We start from the raw sequence: 20086 nt of genomic DNA, 5'->3' as shown, positions 1-20086 counted from the left end.
AACATGAGATGTCTAAAGAGCATGTAGGATATGAGAGATATAATCAAGATGGAAGCACATACAGTGATGGATGTTAAAAATATCAAACTTATGATTCTTGTAATTTGTTCCTTTAGACATTATAAATGTTTATAATTGCAAGATTGGATTAATAAACAGAAATTTGTCATATAGATTTATTTACTGTTTATTCCTTGTATAACATTTTTGAAATTGAAGGTCATTCACTTTGCTGCTATAAAACCACAATCCATGTCACTCTTTGTACTTTTAATCATATGAACAGAATAAATGAGCAAACAGTTTACAGGATGGAATGATCATTCATTATTTTTTGCAATGAACTTCTTTATGCCCCCGCTGTAGGGACAGGGACATTCAGTGTTACCCTTGACTGTCTGTCTTTCCGTCTTTTCGTCTGTCCATCCCATTTTTTGTTTGTTCGTAGGTTGAGTGGGGGCATTCTTGTCCTCAGACAAATTCTTCTTCTTATCATTTTATATGTACCGGGTAACACTATTTGAATGTATTTATGTAAGATAAGCAATAGATTAAAACTACTACTTGTTATATTTACTGTTGTAAAAAAATTGTATTCTCTCATATCTTAGGATTACATGGTTTTGATTCCACAAGCTTACTATGAAGCCTCAGTATTGTCTGAAGATGTGACAAGACCTTGTACCATTCCTAATGACGGAGGACCGTAAGTATAACAAATCATTCTGAAGAAGGGCAACCCTATCTAAGAATCAAGATTCACTATTTGAATATGTCACAAGTCTGTTTAATTATATTGAAAAAACTTATTTATCATTTGATAGTTTGAGATCATTGAAGCTGCTACATTGAATAATCAAGAAAAGTGGATTATTGTGAGAAATGTTGTCCAGTTTTATTCCTTCATGTCATTAACCTAGCAGCTTCGCCTACAATAGATCTGACAATTGTCTATTCTACTTTCTGTTTTAAAGACCTTTCAGGATTCTCTGATTTTGTCACAATGATGCACACATTCAACAATTTGAAAATATCTCAAAAGGAGTGTTATCCAACAGACTGGAGCTTGAAATGTAGCAGGGTTTGTTTGGTTTAGTTTATAGAATGAAATAATCAGGTGTACAATCTATATAACATTTGTGTTTCAGGTGTGTTTTGTATAACTATACAGACATTGCTAACTTCCCTACCGTGTTTGGTGAGAATGGTTATATCATTGATGTGGACGGAAACAAAACACCCACCAATGTCTTCACTGATGTTGTTATCACAAATGAATTAGGACTGAATGCACTTGGTCAGCTAGATAAAAACCAGGTTAAGATTGTTATCATATTAAAATTTAGCAGTTGTTTTAGACTGAAAATACAGTTAAGAAGCCTAAGCACATATTGGTTTTCATATCTAAAATTGTTAACATGTTATTGCTTAGTAGTTGAAAAAAGAGATTTTGAACTCTTTTTTTTGGATATGACTGCCTATCACATTTAAAAGTACAATGTACATGTAGTAGGACTAAAGACTTTTTAATTAGGATAGGATATGAGGAGTTTTTTAAATTTGGTTTGTCATTTTTGAATTGAAATTTTTTATAATTCTTGTTAAATTTCCAGAAAAACTTGAACCTGAATTTAGCTGTTCCAAATCCAGGAGATTATGTTTTGATGTTGAACTATTTTACTTTTGCTAACAATTCACAAAACTTGGATGTGAAGGTCAAGACCGGAGATGAGGATTATGATGGAGATGTTGTTATTTATAAATGTCAATATAGGTAAATTTCAATACTAGATTTAAAATAGAATTTCAGACTACATTAATTATATTATCTATATATATTTTTTAAGGAGAGAAATGATAAACCAGGATAGTTAACATGATACATAATAAGTCATGGTAGTTAAAATGATACATGATATACCAGGACATTTAAAATGATATGTGATGAAAAAAGTTTAAATGAACATAAGAAATCAGGACAGTTAACATGATTTCATTATAAATCAGGACAATTAACATGATTCATTATAAATCAGGACAATTAACATGATTCATTATAAATCAGGGCAATTATAATGATACATGATAAATCAGGACAGTCAAAATGATACATGAGAAATCAGGACAATTTCAATGATACATGATAAATCAGGACAGTTAAATGGATACTTAAAAAGTTAAAATGATACATGATAAATCAGGACAGTTCGAAAGATACATACTAAAATCAGGACAGTCACAATGATACTTAGAAAATTAGGACTGTTTAAATGATGCATAATAAGTCAGGACAGTTAAAATGATACATGATAAATCAGGACAGTTAGAATGATGCATGATAAATCATGACAGTTTAAGTGATACATTATAAAACAGGACAATTAGAACGATACAAGATAAGTCAGGACAGTTTAAACGATACATGTTCAATCAGGACATTCGAAATGATACATGATAAAGAAGGACAGTTTAATTGATAAATGATGAGTTAGTAAGCTTGATTATTAGACTGACTGAATTTATTTCCAGTGTCTTGTGTCGTCAAGTAATCACAGATGTGAATGGAATGCCTATGGTAGTCAATATTAAGGATAATGCAGATATCTTACTGACCGGTGATGATAATGTCAATGTAGCTATTGTAAGTAAAACCACTCTTGCCTTGGTATTCAATGAAGAATACAATGCACTAAAAATTTTCAAAAGAAATATAATATGTAACGATATACCACCCACTTTCACCCAAAGTGTTAAGCAGGGAATATTTATAAGCATGTTTTTGGTGATAGAAGGGTGATGTCAGCTAAATTGATAAAATTGTTTTGGATTGAGAAATGTCACCCTGTATATTAGTCAATGCAATTTAATATATGTGACCTTAATTAAACAATTTTGGTTGATCCACATAGTCTTTTTAGTTTTATAACAGCATGTAATATAAAAGGTTACAAAACAAACAAAATGATAATTAAAAGCATTAAGGAGGTTTGCTACTCTGTTTCAAAATAACAAGCTTTTTAAAAGACTTTTATAAATTGATAGTATATAAATAAAGGAACTAAAACAGCAGAAAAAAAATCGAAGGGTCCGTGTGCTTGTTTTCGAGATAAAAGCCATTGAAAATTTGGCGGGAAATAATTCTCTCTAGACTTTTCATACATTTAACATTAGCACCCTTTTTCTTTGAAAAAATATGAAAAAATAACAAGGATTTTATAGGATTTTCAAATATAGCTTTTAAAACTATATGTAATAAAATTATGAAAAGAAAAGTAGGGGTTAGTGGGGAAATATTTTTAATGGCACTACATGGATAAAACCAGATGATTCCGAATATCTGGCAAAATATTCAAAAACAAGAGGAGCGAACATCCTTAAACCAACATTTTGATTGATTGATTTTTTGGTGTTTAATGGCACTTTCACCAATATTGGCTATTTCGTGGTGGCCAGTAATTATTGATTGAGGAAGTTGGGTTACCCGAAGAGATCCACAGACCTTTTGCAGGAAAACGCATAAGATTGAAAAAAGAGAAGGTGTTCAAAATTTTTTCTTAGAAAGAATAGAATACCATGAACATTTAATTTGAATGGTTTCCACTGTTTGCAGATTTGATATATTAGTTTTCATTGCTCTCCATAGGGTTCAGTAACAGCTATACCATATGAACAGTGGAGCCATGGATTTATCAGACCACAGATCATATGTATCAGGATTAATGGAATGTATGTACCCAGTAGATGTTACAATTGTATATTGAATACCAAAATCAAAGTTTGAATTTTCATTATTTAGTTTTACATATTTGCAATTAAAAGATAAATGAAAAAATAGCACAAAATTATGTTGTTACTATATTGCTAATGAAAGGAAGATGTCATTGATGTTTATGTTAAAGTAAAGGATATGTGGGGTATGCATCAATAAGACCATAACCTAACAGTAAAAAGAAAAACTATCTATTCCTATTTTCATTTAAAAATAACCATCAAAAGACAAAATAAAGATTGTCCATTCATGCATAAAAGGGGAAATGTTAAATGATCATCTGTCAGCTTCGAAGAAAACACAAAAGAGTTGGGAGTTTAGCAAGATGTTTTTCATTCATGAATTTGCCAAAAAAATGGTGCAGGTATAAATGGAGAACAACTACAATTTCAGTGATAAAGAAACACTAAAAAATGATAATGTTTGTTTTGTTTTCAGTTGTATCACATCAAGATATTTCATCCCAGTAGGGTCAGTCAGGATAGATTTTGAAGAACCACCAAATGAAGATCTCCAGGTGGACAGATTCGACTTCCCCAAAGGATTATATGAAATTGATCCTAACATAGGACTGGTTCGTCTCAATCAATATCAGGTAAGTCAGGTTAAAACTTGGCATATTTCATTTTAAAGATTGATTGTAAGGAGTCAGTAATTCAGTGGTTGTCGTCGGTTCATGTCTGTTGTTTTTGTTTTTTCGAAATTGTGTTGTTATAAATTAGGTAGTTAGTTTTCTCATTTGAATTGTTTCACATTTTTCATTGCTGGGGCCTTTTATAACTGACTATACAGTATGGGTTTCTTATATGCATGTCATTGGTGGATAGTTGTCTCATTAGCAATCATACCACATCTCCTATTTTACATTAATTGATTGTTTATTGCTTTGCCTTCAGTGTTTTCAAAATACATTGTTTGTATTTCAGGTAGATTCAATAAAAAACAATCCTATTGAATTTAATCAGTTGGTAGGATCTGAAACATTAGTGGACAGGGTTGATACCTCTGGCAGTTGCCTGGAAACCAAATTTTGCTAGATTGAAGAAGTCCATTTGTCATTTCATCATCTCTTTGTATTGTCTATTTGAAAAAATTAGATGGACTATATCAATAAGCCTCTTACTTTCTGTAAAAATGAATACACTTTTGAATAATAATTGAATATCTTATTAAAACAAGAAAGTATCAGTATGATCTGATAGTCTTTGAATTTGTTGATGTGAAGTAAAATATCAGCTAACATTACTGAACCCTTTGCTTTTTATCTCAAAATATGTCATTTTATTTATTTCTAGAATTATTTCTAAAATACAAATTTGGTTCCTATCTGGGTGTAGTTAATTCATATTATTTACTAACTTGGTGTTTTTTGCTTTCCATCATTGTACTTTTCAAGAATGAAAATAATATTTAACAGACGAAATATCGTTTATTTTCAGACCAATATTACCATAGAAGGAATGATAAGAGATCCAGGCAGGTTCTTTTTCCTTGTACATTTCTACATGCCAGGAGAAGTTGGAATAGATATACCAGTTAACATACATGTAGATAATCAGGATTACAGTGGTGAGCATATTCTCCAATAAAAAACTGCATGGGAGACAACTTACAATAGATGGCTATATCTAAATGTGAGATTGAGTAAAAGTGGACATATGGTTACTATCACTGTATTGGAGGGGCCTCTGTGGCCACTCTAAGTAGTTCATCTTCTATATCACTAGACTGTCAATGCTGAGGTTGTGAGTTCAAACCCAGCATGTGGCAGGTGTGTTCGACTGCAATCTTGATTGACTAGGATGTCAGTTTTCCTGCAAAAGGTCGATGGTTCTCTTCAGGCACTCCAGCTTACTCAACCATATATTTTCTTTGTAGAATTTCACTGTTGTGTAGAGTAAAATTGTTATTGAATTAAAAAAAATGTTAGAATTTCAATTCCAAATTATTTATTAATTGGATTATTTCTCATTAATGGGCAATCATATTTTTTTTAAAATTATATGGCGTCGAGTCTATTTTATTAAAGTTCTTGAAATTATACCTTACTATGTGACTATATAATATATAGGGTCCAGCCAACATAAATTGAAAATTGAAAACCCATGAAAATGAATTGCTTTGTATGCATCAGTCAGTCTCTGTGCCTCACACAAAGATGTGCCTCACACAAATGGGGCCCTTACTGACATGTCAGTTTACTAGTTAAACTTGTTAATTTCAGGTATGTTCCGACCTAGATTCTGTCCAACCCTATCTGGATGCCGTGGACTCATTACATTTGATGACGACCTTAGAAACAAGATCATTGGAGGAACTGATGGTAAAATCAGAATCAGTTTCAATAACACCAGTGGAAAGACAATCTGGGTGGTAAGTATCATAGATCACAAAGTGAAGGTACTTGAAGGATTAAGGCTAATTTTGGCTCAGTAATATGAAGGTTTTGAGATAAATTTCAAATTTGTACATAATGTATGAAAATATATTAAATCAAGAAATAAAGATGAGTTACACAAGATTTTTGATGTTATAACATCTTAATATGCCTTATCATGGAATTAAGAAAAATGCTGATGTAAACAATTTCTGTCAATATTTCCTGTGTGGAAGCATTGTGTGCAGCCAAGAAACAAGAAAACAATTTTAGATCAGCTTTATCATACTAGTTATTTTCATAATCTCACCAAATATAAAATTGTTTTTATGGTGTGCACATACTTTTCCAATCAAAAATATACTTAAAAGTTGATATAAAACAAGGAAAATCAAGACATTCTTACAAGATATACAGATTCTGTATTGGTGTGTTGCAATTGAAACTCTTTTTAAATGTAATTTTTTTATTTTCCTAACTTTTTTCCTTAGTATTGTGGTAAATTTAAGATCATGTATGGTAACTAATATTTGGGTGATATAAGGGTCTATTAAATCTACTGTTAGAAACTTTTCAATATTCCGGTACTGTTCTTTAGAACAGTATTATTGTAGAAATAAAAAAGATATAAAAGATAGAACAGTTCAAACAAAGGTATCATAATTTTTTGTTTCTAGGACAAAAAAGCTAATTATCAGATTCATATATAACATGTAAAACCAACCAAATAATGATTATTACAGAAATTTATCTTTATTCTAAAAATCCATATATTTGTCTTGTACATCATTAAGAAAATATGTTCATGAAACGAATCTATGTTTTTCATCATTTGCTTGCATAAAAAGCTGTATGTATGTATATGTATATGTTATATTTTGAGTTATTCAGAGGGCATCAGAGGAGATTAGTATTGTACTAACTAATTTTATCCTCTTTAAATAAAGTATTTATTATTATTATTATTAACATTTCCCTATTTTATTATATATTTACGGTATGTCTTGTTATTGTAAACATTGAGTGTTCATTGACATTCGACAACATAAATACATCACTCCAGTTGATAATATGATGTAATTAACATTTGTATGATAATAATTGAATTATGTTTTGTTTCAGGATTATGTTCTAGTAATACCGTCCAGTAGTTATGACTCAAAACACTTGAACTTACAACCTATTGATCACTCGGTAGAGTTCCTGAAGGACTGTATTGGACCAGGATTTGAACTTATGTAAGTATTTTTGTCTCGCCTTGACAGAGACATAGGTATGCTGTTTCAACAATGTATTATTTTGTGATTAGGTCTAGTTCATGGTGAACCACAAGTGGTAAGTCAATGATATTTGGTATGCAGTTGTATTAGCATTGGCACATCTCATTACTATGGAGATTATTTGGCCCCACCCCCTCAGTCAAGGTCTATTGACTTTGAAACTTTGCTTAGTTTACATGTATTAGTTTTATGATTAGGTCAGTTTATGGGAAACCACTAGTGGTAGGTCAATGATATTTGGTATGCAGTTGTATAAGCATTGGCATATCTCATTTCCATGGAGAATATTTGGCCCTGCCCCTCATTCATGGTCTATTGACTTTGAAACTTTTGCTTAGTTTACATGTATTAGTTTGTGATTAGGTCAGTTTAAGGGGAACCATTTGTGGTAGGTCAATGATAATTGGTATGCAGTTGTATAAATATTAGCACATCTCATTTCCATGGAGAATATTTGGTCCTTACCCATCAGTCATGGTCTATTGACTTTGAAACTTTTGCTTAGTTTACATGTATTAGTTTATGATTAGGTCAGTTTAAGATGAACCACTAATGTTAAGTCAATGATATTCTGTATACAAATGTATTGGCATTTGCAAGTTTCATTTCCAAGGAGATTATATAACCCCAACCCCTAATCATGGTTCATTGACTTTGAAACTTTTACATAATTTACAAGTTAATGTTTGTGTTTAGGTTAATTTAAAGGGAACAACTTATGAAAAGTAAATGGTATTTGGTATGCAGTTGTATTAGCATTGGCACATCTCATTTCCATGGAGATTGATTAGCCCTGTACCTTCAGTCATGGTTTATTGACTTTGTATATTTGCATAACTTACATGTTAAAGTATTGCTATTTTAATTTCAACATTTGCATTATCAAAATAACAAATAGGTGAGACATATCTCTGTGTTAACAGTTTATTATTCAAACAATAAAGTTTTCTATTTAACTTTTCATAGATGATTGATGACATACCACTGATCTTTTTATCGAGAATTATAACTTCTGACTGCAGATGAAGCAAGGTTTTCGCTGGTTCTCTTGAAACTATGGAAAACATCCTTGTAATACTGTAAATTCAGAAATTATTGCGAAGTTTGAAGAATTTACAAAAATTTGAGATTAATTATTGCAATTTCAAGAAATCAAAATGTGAGTTCTATGCACCCAGTCGCATTTTTCGCATTAATTAAAATGTCGCAATAATTTCTGAATTTACAGTATTCATTTGCTGTTCCATGAACCACAATTTTGTAATATGTGTTAATACCAAAAGGAGTAAACATATTGAGTTTATTTTTAGAAACAACTCTCCAGTTTTGTAAGGATGGTCATTGTTTACTGTTTTATTTTTAGAAACAATTCCCAGTTTTGTAAAGATGGTGTTTTTACCTTGACAACAGATTTTAACAATGGAGCCATTTCTTGTGACTGTAATATTGATGGGTCACTAAGTTTTGATTGTAATCAGTTTGGTGGACAATGTCAGTGTCGTCAGAATGTCATTGGACGTAGATGTGAATTGTGCGAGGAGGGTTACTATGGATTCCCAAGATGTATCAGTAAGTATATTTAACTGTTATCAACAATTTGTAGCATGATGCAAAGCAAAATGTCTTCATTTAAATTATTGAAAAAAAGATTAGTTTGGGAAAGTGCCTATTTTATAGATTATTCGATATTGTTTCTCGTGCAGCATCCACCCCTGTCACTTAAAAAATTGCATGTCTGTTCAATTGGCAAATAAAAAAGGATTTATTTGCATCCATTTTTGTAACTATAACATTTTTTCAATCATTTTGTCTAAAATTTTGTCATAATGATATCAGTAGATTTTATGTTTGCAAATATTCTCGCATACATTGCATTAAAACTTGCACTGTGTTTAGTAAGTTGTCTTTAAAGATGGATATAGAAAAATTTAGGACAGTAATTTAGAATACACAAGATTCCCATTTTGATTTTATGAAGGAACTGCCCCGGTTGACCTTGGAATATTTGGGGGAATATGTGTCAAAGAACATTGTAATTTATTCAGGGAAAAAGCATCATTTGGAAGATCATGTATTATGACTTACCCTCTTTGTATTTTTATCCTTACAGAATGTGATTGTCCATTCGGAACCTGCCATCCACTGACCGGTGATTGTATCTGTCCACCCCATGTAGTAGGAGCCAGATGTGACCAGTGTTCCCCAGCTACTTATGGCTATGATGCCCTTGTTGGATGCACAGTCAGTATTTTATGCTAATTCTTAACCTAATCATTAAAGAACAGGCATCTTTCTACTTATTTCAAATGCTTGTATTGTTGCAGTAGGGGAATCTTTGTTTTATTATGCATTGCAAAACTTAAATTTACAATAGAAAGAAAAGTAATATTGGAAAATGTCAGTCTGAATAATAGATTCTGTACTAAAAACACAGTCAAACTTGATCCTTTTATTGATAAAATTTTGATGAAGATTGAGAAGTGATAAAAATGCATATGAATTTGAAAATGGAGAAAAAAAATAATTATGTAATTCTGTCCTTGACAATGTAGCGCTTAAATGTTGTTACAGGAATGTAAATGTAACATAGATGGCATTGTATATGGAGATTTGAATTGTGATCAGACAACTGGTGGATGCAAGTAAGTTCATGTAGAATTTAGCCTTAAGATATAGTAAGAAATTAAATGCAATAGTCAATTTCTATGTTGATGGATGGAGTCATTGGTGACATGTTTTGCAATGACAGTCAACATTTCCCGGATTTTTCAAATGTCTTATTTTTAACATTTGATGAATATTACAGTTGAATGGAATTGATACTTTGAGGTTGACAAATATTCTTTTTACTGGCTTTGCAATGAAAGTTAAACACCATTTGTGACTGTCAAATACCAAATGAACAGTAACAACTCTTCAAATGCTGTACCCTTATACCTTAAATATTACAATTACCTACATGTACCTTTGAAAAGTTGTCGTTGAGGCAGTTTAAATTGTCTGTTAGTCTCAAGAGAAAAGAGTTATCTTCTTTCTACAACTTATGGAGAGAATATAGTTCACTTAATTCAAGGAAGGGTTTAATCTGCAATATTTTTTCATGTTGAACACTTTCAGTCAAGTGTAGGGTAGAGAGTGAACTTTTTTTCTTCAAATCTTCCAAAAAGTTTTAATCTTGATGAATTTTGATGCAACTTTTGATAAACAAGTGTAGTACTTTTAATTAACAAGTGTAGTATGTTGTCTGAAATTTCAATTGTATACTTTAATGATACCTTTAGGTCACTCTTATTAAAGTGATGTTAAAAGTATTTCCTGTTCTCTGAATAAGGACCAAGGGTTAGCTTGTAGGAACAACATCTCTTATGCGAAATTGGTTCTAGTGAAAATTTGGGAACAATTTTAGAGTATCATTGTGTCATATATCAACAGGAATTCTGTATGATCTTTTCAGCTGCAAGGAGAATATAATAAATCGTAAATGTGACCATTGTAAGATTGGATACCACACCTTCCCTGCCTGTGAAAAATGTAACTGTAATGAATTAGGAACCATAGAAAATGTTTGTGATGCTATGTCAGGCCAGTGTGAATGTAAGGTAAGGAGACAGACTTTATATTATTGTTTTGGGTCAATTCTTAGATGAAAATGTTATAATTCAGATTTTATACCGAAAAATATTCTTTTTCAATTAAAAACGTTGAGTTAGTATCAATATGAATGCTACTTCAAGTTTTCAATACTGTGTTTTGGAACATTGATAACTATAAAAGATTGTAGGATTTTTTTCTGTAATACAGCTTTAATCATTCATTATTTCTTTATTTTGAAACAGAAAATTTACAAAAATATTAGTGGTTTATATTTTACAACAGAAGAATTTCATATGGAATATTATACCCCCACTCTAGGAGTACCATATTTAGGTAAACAGCAACATATTATCGCTACCAGGTTTTCATTTCTCAGTTATGACTAATACATTGTAATAATTTTATTTTTCAGACAAACGTTGCACCCCCATATTGTGACAGATGTCAACCAGGATCATATCACCTTGACCCAAGGAATCCTAAAGGTTGTTTACAGTGTTTCTGTTTTGGAACCACAAGGACATGTCAGAGTACAGTCATGTACTGGGACGATGTAAGTAGTTGCTAATGGTCCACACAACCCAACTTTATGACATCAAGAAACTTAAACAAAACTTTGGAAATACTATTCATCCAGTAAATTACTGTTGATAATTCAAATATTGCAGTTTTTCCTACTCTGGCACATTGAGTTTTTCAACTTGAGAAAATAAGTTATAAGTTAATGTTTTCTTTTACTTTGACGGTCATTTTAATTTTGTTACAGGTACCTTAATGCATGTTTTATTGTTGGAAGTAACATTTGTAATTTGAGGGATTTCTGTGAAAACATAATTTTTATGCCCCCGCCGTAGCGGTGGGGGCATTAAGTTTAACCCTTGTCCGTCTGTACGTACGTACGTCCCAAAATTGGTTTCTGTTCTCTAACTTGAGTTTGCCTCAACCAAATGTTATGAAACTTATACACAATGCTTATTACCACAAAACACAGATCAAGTTAGAATTTTGGTGGTGTCACTTTAACCGTTTTAGAGTTATGCCCCTTTATAAATGGAAAAATTGCAAAATTTTTATTTTCTTCTAAATATCAGAGTAATTTTCAAAATTGGAGTTATCTTCCTTTGTCCATGATTATAGTTGAATCAACTACTATCAATGCTTTATACAATGCAATGTTTAATTTTGACTTCAACTGATAAGACACAGATCAAGTTGAATTTGGGTAGTGTCACTTTAACCATTATTGAGTTATGCCCCTTTATAAATTGAAAGATTGCAAAATTTTTAGTTTCCATTCTGTAACTTAAGTTTGCCCCAACCAAACATTATGAAACCTAAACACAATATTCATCACCACAAAACTGAGATCAAGTACAAATTTTTTGTTTCCGTTTTCTAACTTTAATTTGCCTCAACCAAATGTTATGAAACTTATACACAATGCTTATTACTACATAATACAGATTAAGTACGAAATTTGGTGGTGACACTTTTACCATTCTTGAGTTATGTCCCTTTATAAACATAAAAATTGCTGAATTTTTCGTTTCAGTTCTCTAACTTTAGTTTGTCTATACCAAATGTTATAAAACTTCTACACAACCGTTCTGGAGTTATGCGTGTTTACAAATAGAAAAATTGCTGAATTTTTAGTTTCTGTTCTCGACTTAGTTAGCCTCAACCAAATGTTATGAGACTTACACACAATACTGTAAATTCAGAAATTATTGCATGCATTTATTATTGCGATTTATGAAGAATGGACAATAATGCGAGATTAATTATTGCGATTTCAGGAAATTCTGCAAACAGATGCATATATCAGATATCAGAATGTGAGTTCTAATTATTGCGATACTAACCCAGTTGCACTATTCGCATTAATAAAAACCTCGCAATAATTTCTGAATTTACAGTACTTATTACCACAAAACTCAGATCAAGTTCAAATTTGGGTAGCGTCACTTTTACCGTTCTTCAGTTATGTCCCTTTATAACTATATGATATGCAAGCGGGGGCATCATCTGTGTCCACATGTGGACACTATCCACATTTATTTACCAAGTTATATATTGAAGTTATTGCCCTTGGACAGATAAAATATGTGCATAGACATTGTAAGGATGTTATCTTATTCTATTACAGGTAGAAGATATGACTAGCTGGGCTGTAACCAACACAATGGAAGGCGCTCTTCGTGAAGCTGGTACAATAATAGCGGTATTGGATGCTGTCAACAAAACCATAGACCCCAACCAACCAATGTACTGGATAGCACCTGCTCCATACTTAGGAAATAAGGTATAAATTATAGACTAATCAACCAACTAATTTGATAGCTCCTGCTGCATACTTTAGATAAAAGAATTCATAGAATCTAATCAGCCAGTAACCTAGTTTGATCATACTACAAGAAACAAGATATCTACTTTAGAACTTTAAAATGACCATTTGTAGCTCCCAAATTTTACCTTAAGATTGTAAACATTTTAGGCTATGTTGGTATTTTGTGACTGTCCTAATGTCTTCTGCCATTAACTAGTAAAACATTACAAAAATATTAGTGGAATTTTCTACAAAATTTTGCATGCTCATTTTCCATAAGGTTAGTTCTCAAAGAGATTTCTCATTGCCAAATGTATATTTATAGCTAATGTAAATATGGCAGATACCTGTATCTTGCAGGTGACAGTTCCAGTGTTTTCTGTGCATAAGAACCAGTCATAAAATATTTTTTATAAAACTGATATTTATTTCAGCTAAGATCATATGGAGGTAAATTGAAGTTCCAGTCAATCTACATGTTACCCAGAGAAGATCCTACTGTATCTGAACAAATGACATCTAATATGGATGTTATCATTAAGGTTGGTACATTTATTTGATCCTGATTGGAATAGGTTACATTATGCATCTTGGTCTGCATAAACTTATGTTAAGTTAGAAGAAATCTTAAAGTGGTTAGAAATAAATTATAGATATACCGGTAATATGAATCCATTAATGGTGAAATCAGATTTAAAACTTATTATGTAATGATATATTTTTATCTTGCGTGTGACGATAGTCATTGAAGCAAGACAGACGTGCTGTTTCCTGTACGGGCGGAATCAACAATTGTAAAAGTTTGAGATTATGTTACACAAGAGTTAACTGAGTTAACAGTTAACTTTTTCAATGTCTGATAAATATATCATTGAATATTGTTTCCAGTGGTTTATTTTATGTACAGTCGACTCCACCTAATTGCATACCGCTTCATAGCATAATTCGGTTAATTGCATAGTTTTCACCTGCACAAAACCATTTCCCATTCATCTAATGTTAAATTGTCCGGTTATATGCATAGCTCTACAAGTGGCCTTTCGGTTTATTACATAGAAAATAATCGCCATCTAGATATGCTTGGTTAAATCTGTCGAAATTTTTGACCGGAAACGGCAAGTTGGTGAGTATTGTTTTCTTGAATGCATCATTATTTTCATTATTATTTCATATTTACTTTTGTGTTATTCAAATAAAGTTTTAAAACAGTTTCTTTCGTGTTTATATGATTGAATTTGATTTTAAAATAAACCTCGATGTCTACACGGGTAAAGTTTCCCATGTTCTATTTTAAGCCTCGAGGTCATAAAAATATCAAACAGATAATTGTTGTAAAAACACTGACCATTCTATCTAAAAAGGTGTAAATAATTGATTGGACTTCAAACATTGTCCATAGATTACATTTGGGGTGAAATTCAAAAACAATAACGCCTGCTAATTATCGATCATTATCCAATGTGAACTCTCGTAATTGGGCTTGGGGTGATCTGCATTTATGTTTAATATTACAGTGCATTTATATATGGTTAAAGAATTTTATACATCAATCATTTAATTTTAATATATTTTGAAAAGAGCATTTACTTCTAATTATTATATTTTCTCACTTTCAATACTCGTGTCCAGCAAATAACCCGTACAGGGCCCCATTACTGCTTTGCATATACGAAACTAACGAAGTTAAATGAACAGTGTTACTTTACTCTGCAAGCTGTAAATATTGTATATCAAAGGCAGTTTAGTACACATCTATTGTTAAAATTATTATAAACTATGTAATTTTGTTAAACAGTTTATTTTAATCAAAGCGTAACAATGTACATTGTACATACGGGTCATAGAAACAAATCTATTTTTAGAACGAATCTATTTTCGTATCCCAGGTAAACTGGTAAAGGAAACGTCGGTACGCAAATAAACTAAAACAAAATGTGTTTATAATATTTATTGAAATAATACAAAATAAAATAAAATGTATGACACTAGACATATAACTTTTATTAGAATAAATCAACATTCAATATGTTGTAATTGGATTATAGACGTTCATCTTTCTTCAGGGATTTACTGATCTGTTCTATTGACGTTATTTGACTCCGTAATTTGACATTTCGGATGTAAGCATACTCCGCTTTATTGCATAATTTTGTCTGACAAATAGGCTATGCAAATAACCGGAATGTACTGTAAAGCCAAAATTAAAACTTGTATTTTTGTCGAGCCTGCGACTTTTGTCGCAGAAAGCTCGACATAGGGATAGCGATCCGGCGGCGGCGGCGGCGGCGGCGGCGGCTACGTCGGCGGCGGCGGCGGCGTTAGCTAACTTCTTAAAAGCTTTATATTTTAGAAGGTGGAAGACCTGGATGCTTCATACTTTGTATATGGATGCCTCATGTTACGAAGTTTCCGTCAGTCACATGTCCAATTTCCTTGACCTCATTTTCATGGTTCAGTGACTACTTGAAAAAAAAGTTCAGATTATTTGTAATGTTAAATTCTCTCTTATTATAAGTAATAGGATAACTATATTTAGTATGTGCGTACCTTGCAAGGTCCTCATGCCTGTCAGACAGTTTTCACTTGACCTCGACCTCATTTCATGGATCAGTGAACAAGGTTAAGTTTTGGTGGTCAAGTCCATATCTCAGATACTATAAGCAATAGGTCAAGTATATTTGGTGTATGGAAGGACTGTAAGGTGTACATGTCCAACTGGCAGGTGTCATCTGACCTTGACCTCATTTTCATGGTTCAGTGGTTATAGTTAAGTTTTTGTGTTTTGGTCTGTTTTTCTTATACTGTATGCAATAGGTCTATTATATTTGGTGTATGGAATGATTGTAAGGTGTACATGTCCAACTGGCAGGTGTCATCTGACCTTGACCTCATTTTCATGGTTCAGTGGTTATAGTTAAGTTTTTGTGTTTTGGTCCATATCTCAGATACTATAAGCAATAGGTCTAGTATATTCGGTGTATGGAAGGACTGTAAGGTGTACATGTCCAACTGGCAGGTGTCATCTGACCTTGACCTCATTTTCATGGTTCAGTGGTTATAGTTAAGTTTTTGTGTTTTGGTCTGTTTTTCTTATACTGTATGCAATAGGTCTGCTATATTTGGTGTATGGAATGATTGTAAGGTGTACATGTCTAGCTGGCAGGTGTCATCTGACCTTGACCTCGTTTTCATGGTTCAGTGGTCAAAGTTAAGTTTATGAGTTTTGTCTTTTTTTCTAATACTATATGCAATAGGTCAACTATATTTGGTGTATGGAAATATTTTATGATCTATATGTCATTTGCGCAGGTTTTATATTACCTTGACCTCATTTTCATGGTTCATTGCTCAGTGTTAAGTTTTTGTCGAGCCTGCGACTTTTGTCGCAGAAAGCTCGACATAGGGATAGCGATCCGGCGGCGGCGGCGGCGTTAGCTAACTTCTTAAAAGCTTTATATTTTAGAAGGTGGAAGACCTGGATGCTTCATACTTTGTATATGGATGCCTCATGTTACGAAGTTTCCGTCAGTCACATGTCCAATTTCCTTGACCTCATTTTCATGGTTCAGTGACTACTTGAAAAAAAAGTTCAGATTATTTGTAATGTTAAATTCTCTCTTATTATAAGTAATAGGATAACTATATTTAGTATGTGCGTACCTTGCAAGGTCCTCATGCCTGTCAGACAGTTTTCACTTGACCTCGACCTCATTTCATGGATCAGTGAACAAGGTTAAGTTTTGGTGGTCAAGTCCATATCTCAGATACTATAAGCAATAGGTCAAGTATATTTGGTGTATGGAAGGACTGTAAGGTGTACATGTCCAACTGGCAGGTGTCATCTGACCTTGACCTCATTTTCATGGTTCAGTGGTTATAGTTAAGTTTTTGTGTTTTGGTCTGTTTTTCTTATACTGTATGCAATAGGTCTATTATATTTGGTGTATGGAATGATTGTAAGGTGTACATGTCCAACTGGCAGGTGTCATCTGACCTTGACCTCATTTTCATGGTTCAGTGGTTATAGTTAAGTTTTTGTGTTTTGGTCTGTTTTTCTTATACTGTATGCAATAGGTCTATTATATTTGGTGTATGGAATGATTGTAAGGTGTACATGTCCAACTGGCAGGTGTCATCTGACCTTGACCTCATTTTCATGGTTCAGTGGTTATAGTTAAGTTTTTGTGTTTTGGTCCGTTTTTTTATACTTTATCCAATAGGTCTACTATATTTGGTGTATGGAATGATTGTAAGGTGTACATGTCCAACTGGCAGGTGTCATCTGACCTTGACCTCATTTTCATGGTTCAGTGGTTATAGTTAAGTTTTTGTGTTTTGGTCCGTTTTTCTTATACTTTATCCAATAGGTCTACTATATTTGGTGTATGGAATGATTGTAAGGTGTACATGTCCAACTGGCAGGTGTCATCTGACTTTGACCTCATTTTCATGGTTCAGTGGTCAAAGTTAAGTTTTTGAGTTTTGGTCTTTTTTCTTATACTATTATGCAATAAGTCAACGATATTTGGTGTATGGAAATATTCTATGATGTACATGTCAGTCTCGCAGGTTTTATTTGACCTTGACCTCATTTTCACAGTTCATTGCTCAGTGTTAAGTTTATGTGTTTCAGTCTGTTTTTCTTAAACTATAAGCAATAGGTCAGCTATATTTGTTGTATGGAAGGATTGTAAGCTGTTCATGTCTGCCTGGCATGGTTCATCTGACTTTGACCTCATTTTCACGATTCATTGGTCAATGTTTAGTTTTCTTGGTTAAGTCTGTTTCTTAGAAACTATAAGCAATAGGTCAACTATATTTAGTGTATTGAATGATTGTAAGGTGTACATGTATTTCTTGTTTGGTTTATATGACCTTGACTTCATTTTCTTGGATCATGTTAAGTTTATGTAATAGTTGTAGTAAAGCTTTCATTTAGGACTATCAACATAATATCAATGGTTAGTAAAGAAGGCGAGACATTTCAGCGTGTCCACTCTTGTTATTCATAAAGGTTTGTGATATGAGAGTTTAGCAAAATTGCAATAAATGTGACATACTTATGTGCTTGTTCATGTTTTTTTATTAATAGTTATTTTACAAATTGACATACACATACTTTGTTTTGTGTTAAACTAGCTCAGTATAGAAATTGACATCTTCGCTAGCCAAGGTTTACGATCTACTTCCCTCCTCTCCACCCTTGGCAGATTAAGCCAACATTTGTGATAACAATGTTGCGCCATCTAACAGTAGATTAAAGTCACGCCAATTCCGAATACATTATTCTTGACCAATGGTAGCACTTGAACTCTTCAATTTGGAGGTAAAAACACGGTAGCGTCTAGATTCTACACACTTGGTAAAGCAGGAAACGAATATATATGTTGACATTCATGCATTTGTGCAAGAAACATACACAGGAACTTCTATTAGTTGATTAAAAACATTCAAATTGTATTAAATATAGTCGTATGTTTAGGGATGTAAAGACTTGTTGCACAATAAGCACGTGGCAATTGTTTACATACACTTTCTACATTTACATGTGATCATGTTATAGGCGCTTTTTGATTGGATGCAGCGAGTTTCGACTGCAACCAATAAAAATCATTACCTTGTGTCTCCGAAATTCTATCTCAATCCGGCAAGGGTGGAGAGGAGGGAAGTGGATCGTAACCCTTGGCTAGCGAAGATGAGAAATTGATGGCAAATGGAGAAAAATATTTAGTTATTATAATATGACCTTATTGATATTTGATATTTTGCAGGGACACAACATGACTATCTATCACACCTACACATCAGTGCCTCAGCCTAGTTCTATGTTTAATTATGAGTTAGAGATATCTGAGGTTAGTACCCTTTTTACCATATTCTTTGTCATATTGATATACAATAATGATGTAAAAGAGAATTCAAGTATTGTGATTGATTAAGATTCAATTAGCTAAGATGATGTATATTTTTTGCTTGAAAAAAAATCTTTTTTTATTATCAGATTATGATTTTGATAAGTAAAACTAATTTAATTGTATATTTGTATAATTACCAATTAATCTTTTGTTATGTTCAAGGAGCTTGTATTTTGATATTAACCAACACTTCAGAACAATATGAATAAGATTCTGTTACTTTATAACTATGTACAGAGGATAACAGTGGCATTTAATAATTTTTTTTACAGTTAAATATCAAGTCCTCAAAAACAAGATGAAAATGGTCTTTGACGTATTGAGATATTTAATCTCATTACTTATTTGTGTGATTAATTTTATAAACTACTAAACGATGTGACTGCTTTGAATGATTTGTTCCATTCTTTGATCAGAATTCCTTGATTGACTATGATGCATTACTTTGAAGATATTTCTTAAGAACTAAGTGATTGTTTTTGTAGAATAAGTTCCGAGATGCTGCTACAGAATTGAGTATTACCAGAGAACAACTATATGATATCTTGGTGGATGTTGATGCTCTACATATTGTGGCCAATCACTATAGCTCACCTGGTGAAGCAAGGTATTTCTTTTCTTAATTCTTTAATTGATATTCTATAAATTATCTTATAAGGAGCAGTCTAGAAAGCACGCAAGTTTAAGCTTGGCCAAGATGGTTGTTGTTACAGAAATGTGTCTTATTTATTTGGAAAAAATAACAATTATAAGAGGTTGGCAGATCAGCTTGAAAAAAATAACAAAACTATATATATGTATCTGTACAGAATACAGGTTTTATCT

General features: G+C 32.2%; 1 protein-coding gene and 2 long non-coding RNA genes across 4 annotated transcripts in view; 2 read left to right on the top strand and 1 right to left on the bottom strand.

Annotated features, from left to right (window-relative positions):
* LOC127706551 (laminin-like protein epi-1) overlaps positions 1–20086 on the top strand; it is a 122253-nt gene that overhangs the window by 33171 nt on the left and 68996 nt on the right. For both annotated transcript variants that reach the window (XM_052211217.1, XM_052211209.1), the window contains exons 18-35: positions 612–706; positions 1149–1317; positions 1614–1774; positions 2530–2641; positions 3644–3726; positions 4208–4364; positions 5209–5338; positions 5994–6142; positions 7269–7384; positions 8790–8995; positions 9537–9667; positions 9998–10068; positions 10881–11025; positions 11433–11573; positions 13167–13322; positions 13781–13888; positions 19118–19201; positions 19747–19868. In XM_052211217.1, coding sequence (XP_052067177.1) covers positions 612–706; positions 1149–1317; positions 1614–1774; positions 2530–2641; positions 3644–3726; positions 4208–4364; positions 5209–5338; positions 5994–6142; positions 7269–7384; positions 8790–8995; positions 9537–9667; positions 9998–10068; positions 10881–11025; positions 11433–11573; positions 13167–13322; positions 13781–13888; positions 19118–19201; positions 19747–19868 — 2336 coding nt within the window. The remainder of the gene's footprint in view (positions 1–611; positions 707–1148; positions 1318–1613; positions 1775–2529; positions 2642–3643; positions 3727–4207; positions 4365–5208; positions 5339–5993; positions 6143–7268; positions 7385–8789; positions 8996–9536; positions 9668–9997; positions 10069–10880; positions 11026–11432; positions 11574–13166; positions 13323–13780; positions 13889–19117; positions 19202–19746; positions 19869–20086) is intronic.
* LOC127707314 (uncharacterized) lies at positions 15556–18350 on the top strand. The gene is made up of 4 exons (XR_007984768.1): positions 15556–16013; positions 16308–16488; positions 17161–17420; positions 17567–18350. It is a non-coding gene; the product is annotated as an uncharacterized LOC127707314 (long non-coding RNA).
* Positions 16102–17769, bottom strand: LOC127707342 (uncharacterized). Its single transcript, XR_007984788.1, has 3 exons — positions 17640–17769; positions 17200–17346; positions 16102–16233 (listed from the first exon to the last, which is right to left on the bottom strand). It is a non-coding gene; the product is annotated as an uncharacterized LOC127707342 (long non-coding RNA).

This window comes from Mytilus californianus, unplaced genomic scaffold (genome assembly GCF_021869535.1).
Source record: "Mytilus californianus isolate M0D057914Y unplaced genomic scaffold, xbMytCali1.0.p SCAF_1, whole genome shotgun sequence".
Taxonomy (NCBI): domain Eukaryota; kingdom Metazoa; phylum Mollusca; class Bivalvia; order Mytilida; family Mytilidae; genus Mytilus; species Mytilus californianus.
Note: the sequence above shows the minus strand (reverse complement) of the source record. Positions and strands in the feature narration are given on the sequence as shown.